The sequence below is a fragment of the Rhea americana genome, unplaced genomic scaffold (genome assembly GCF_003343005.1).
Source record: "Rhea americana isolate MKP2758 unplaced genomic scaffold, rheAme1 scaffold_73, whole genome shotgun sequence".
Lineage (NCBI taxonomy): Eukaryota > Metazoa > Chordata > Aves > Rheiformes > Rheidae > Rhea > Rhea americana.
The window spans coordinates 3,859,738-3,863,321 of record NW_028186901.1 but is presented as its reverse complement, the minus strand read 5'-3'; the positions used below and the strand labels follow the sequence as shown (position 1 = coordinate 3,863,321).

Below are 3,584 nucleotides of genomic sequence, written 5' to 3'. Positions count from 1 at the left end.
CATTTTACTGATAAGATTTCCAGATATGATCACCTCTAATACAAATCTGTTGCACAATAAGATAACATGGCAAACGCCTTCAATAGGTGCCTCCTCAGCCTAGCATAATTCTGAAAATTACATTTAATTTTTAAAGTAGTTACACACACAAAAAAAAAAAAAAAAAAAAAAACTTCATTTCTATTTTGAGAGCGAAGTGTTAATCTTTTGTGTAAAACTTCAAGCTGAGAGATCAGGGTTCAACCCCTTGACGTAAGGATGTGGCAATGCTGCTTAACCTGTGTGCCTAGGATTCTTTTGGACGGGGCTGTAGTCAATGGTGTAAACATTTGATGTGTTTTAGATGTCTTCYGTAGGAGGAGATGAGATGAATCATACTTTAGATTATAAAGGGAGTCTGGATGACTCCCTGGTGCGATRCCTGTGCTGCAGTCACGGGAGTTAGCCACCTGTGGACTTACTCAATTTCACATACATATGTCATTTCACACACTGTGATCTCGGCCAGAGAAGCACAGCTAGCTCTTTTTTCGGATTATTTGGAACATGAGTTTCACGGGCTACTTGAACTGTATTTGCTGCGTGGAATTTGTTCCTCATCTGTAAAATAGGGGCAATCCCATCTCCTTAGATAGCAGTTCTTTTCCTATGTGCTGAGGCWGTTGGAACTTTAAAAAATACTATTAACTACAGATTATGCAACATAACTAAATAAAATATCAAAGAATTTAATAGATAGTTTAAATTCCCAGTGACAATACTCTCCTGTCAGCTAAAGTAGATGATTTTTATTGTACGCACTACTGACCTTATCCATATTTTAGATAACTTCATCCCTGATAAACTAAACTAATGGATTTTATGAGAATTCATCTTCTGCTAACCCTATTTTTTAAAGAGCTTAAGATAGACATTACCCTAGGAAAATTTTCCAGGTACTTTAAGTTATCTTTCCTTAAAATTCAGTAGCAAGAAAATTTTGCTTAGTTTGATTCTAGTGGCTTGAAACTGAACACAAAAAGACTTTGCAGCTCAGTGTTCAGATGTCATTGGCCATTTCAGGCTGTCACTGATGGTTTTTTTCACTGATGTATTTAATGCACTGGAATATCAGTGCCTAGTAAAACGATTAAGTCAACAAACAAGATCAGAAACACATGTTCTATGGATAGAGAATATTCACGGTTTTCTGCTTTATCTTGCTTCTAATTTTAAGGTGAAGACAAATCTGAGAAAGATAAAGGTAACAGCATTGACAAGAAAGGTTATTAAAGAAAAGAGATTTTATTGGGTTCAGATATAACCGGAACAACGAGGGGTTATAAATAGCACGGTGTTATACTTTGACACTGGTAAAAAGGCAAACAAATCACATCATTTTCCCCTTAATTCCAGACGTATTAAATGGCTAGCTACAAGAGGTACATAAAATAAGCATATCTGTTAAAAATAGAAACAGAGCAGCTAGCTATTCACTGTTTTCAATGAGGCAGGCACCTGGCTTCTCCTGCCTCAGTAAGCACATCCTAGCTAGCAGCTATGAATGAGTGTTTGCAGCTACCTACTGTAAACGATCCAGGATAAATTAACTCTTACCTGGTTTTCACTTATACTCTAATATCAGAAAAAAAGAGAAAACAACTTTTACCTGACTAGCTAGAATGTTTCTTTTCAAATTTGCTATTAGTCTAAAAACATTACTACTCTAAAGGCACACATTTTCTGGCTTTGCGGTTTGCTTTTGATGTAGTTATTTCCTTCCAACCAGGAGTAGAAATTACGTAGAGATGAACAGAAAAGACAGCAGTCACTTTGGAAAATGACCTATTTCAATTACTCGCTGTTTGCATTTTAGAAGATTCAGAGCTGCTGACTTTAGAAAAAGGAGAGGACTTCAACCTGCTGGAGTGTAAGCAAGTTTTTTCTGGTTGTTTTTTTTTTTTTKTTTTTTTGGTTTTTTTTTCTTTTTTTTTTTTTTTTTTTTTTTTTTTTTTCTTTTTGGCCTTTACGAAGATCTCGCAAAGCTGAAGGTGTATTACACATTCACGTTTGCACACCTCTGTGGAAGACTGCCTCTTTTACTTTGTCACAGCACTTAAGGACTGGGACMGCTCTGCGTGCTGTTAGCAGTCCATCCCACTGCTAGATCACATCCACTTGATGCTGGCCAGGTGCCTCTTCATTGTCACCTGAAACTTCTTCTTCTCACATTTCGGAGGATACGTTTCAGAGCCCGCTTTGCAATGCAGAGGAGAAAGCTGGCTGTCACAGACTGCCTCCCAGGAGATGGCCCGCCTGTTCTTAAAAGGGACGGCGGAAGGTTTTACGTATTCCGCGGACTGTTGAAGATCACTAAAAGGGCTAGACGAGCTCCGTGAGAGAGACGTAGCCTTCTTCTTTTGGAACAAGAGGATTTTAAGCTCTTCAGAGTCATGCTGAAAAAAGAGAGACTCTTTCCTCCTGGTGTTGGGACTCTCACCTAACGTGAGAAACCCGTAAGGGGTGGTGATTTTAGAGAGGTGGGGCAAAGACAGGGCAGCTCTGGTTGCTGGGTCAGAGTGATCTGCAGCTCTCTCCAGGTCTCCAGAGAAAATCACTCTGTCTGCAAAGCACAGAGTTTCTCTTCTGCGCAGTTTCTCTCCTTTGCACACTGTGTCTTTCCTGATATAGGATTCAGACTTGCTTCTCGTTGTTCTGCGCTTTTGAACGACTTCATCGGAGTCTCTTCTCTCTGGAGAATTCTCTATGGTGTCTTCCTCTGGCTCCGGTTGAAAGGAAATATGCTCTATGTCCAGAGAAGGGATGAAAAATTTAGGAATGCGATCAGGAGTCATGACAATGTTGAAAATGTCCTTGTTTTTCTGAACTACTTTATCTTCAGGAGGTGGCTTGCTGATTTTGAAACTTGTCCAAGTTAGTAAGCTCTCTATAGCACTTTTCATGGAGAGCTGGGATGCTCCAGGCACCATTATTTCAGCCGGCAGTGCTTTTTTTAAAAAACACTATGTTCTCTGCTGATTGAATTCTCGCAGCACTGATTGCAGATGGGGGACTCATTCCTGCTTATAAAACAAAGCAAATGACGTCATCTGATAGCTAGATGTCATTGGCATGGTAACCAAAGATAAGAAGGCTTTTACACTCCTACTTATATACTTACAGTCTGATTCATGCTGCACCATTACCTTAAATAAGCTTAAACATTTGATTTAATTATTTTTAAATGCCAGGCTTTGTGCTAGTGCCCTAGGCATTTTGAGAAAAATAATGGCTACAGAAATAACTGTGACTTTCAGACTGTGTGGATTGTGTTATTTAATGATATTGCACTAAGCTTTTCTGCTTCAGGAATGGCTGTGCTACTATATGAGAGACGTCTAAGCAGAGGTAATAAACATATTTCACTTACGATATTTTAGTTTAGGTTTCAGCAGATCATACTCTTTTGTGTATTTTGCGTATTTCATGTAAAAGATTGCAAGAAGAAAGAGTAGGAAATGAGTGATCAAACAATTATAGGACAAGAACATACAGAACTGCATCCCAAGGGATCTCAAATTACTTTATTTTTCACTGATGCTGTA

At 38.6% G+C, this 3,584-nt stretch overlaps 1 protein-coding gene across 1 annotated transcript; it reads right to left on the bottom strand.

Moving 5' to 3' along the window:
• Window positions 1-2,123: 2,123 nt before the first annotated feature.
• Window positions 2,124-2,969, bottom strand: LOC146586037 (uncharacterized). The gene is given in 1 exon segment (XM_085321935.1): window positions 2,124-2,969. A coding segment is annotated over 1 exon segment (846 nt).
• Window positions 2,970-3,584: the final 615 nt, after the last annotated feature.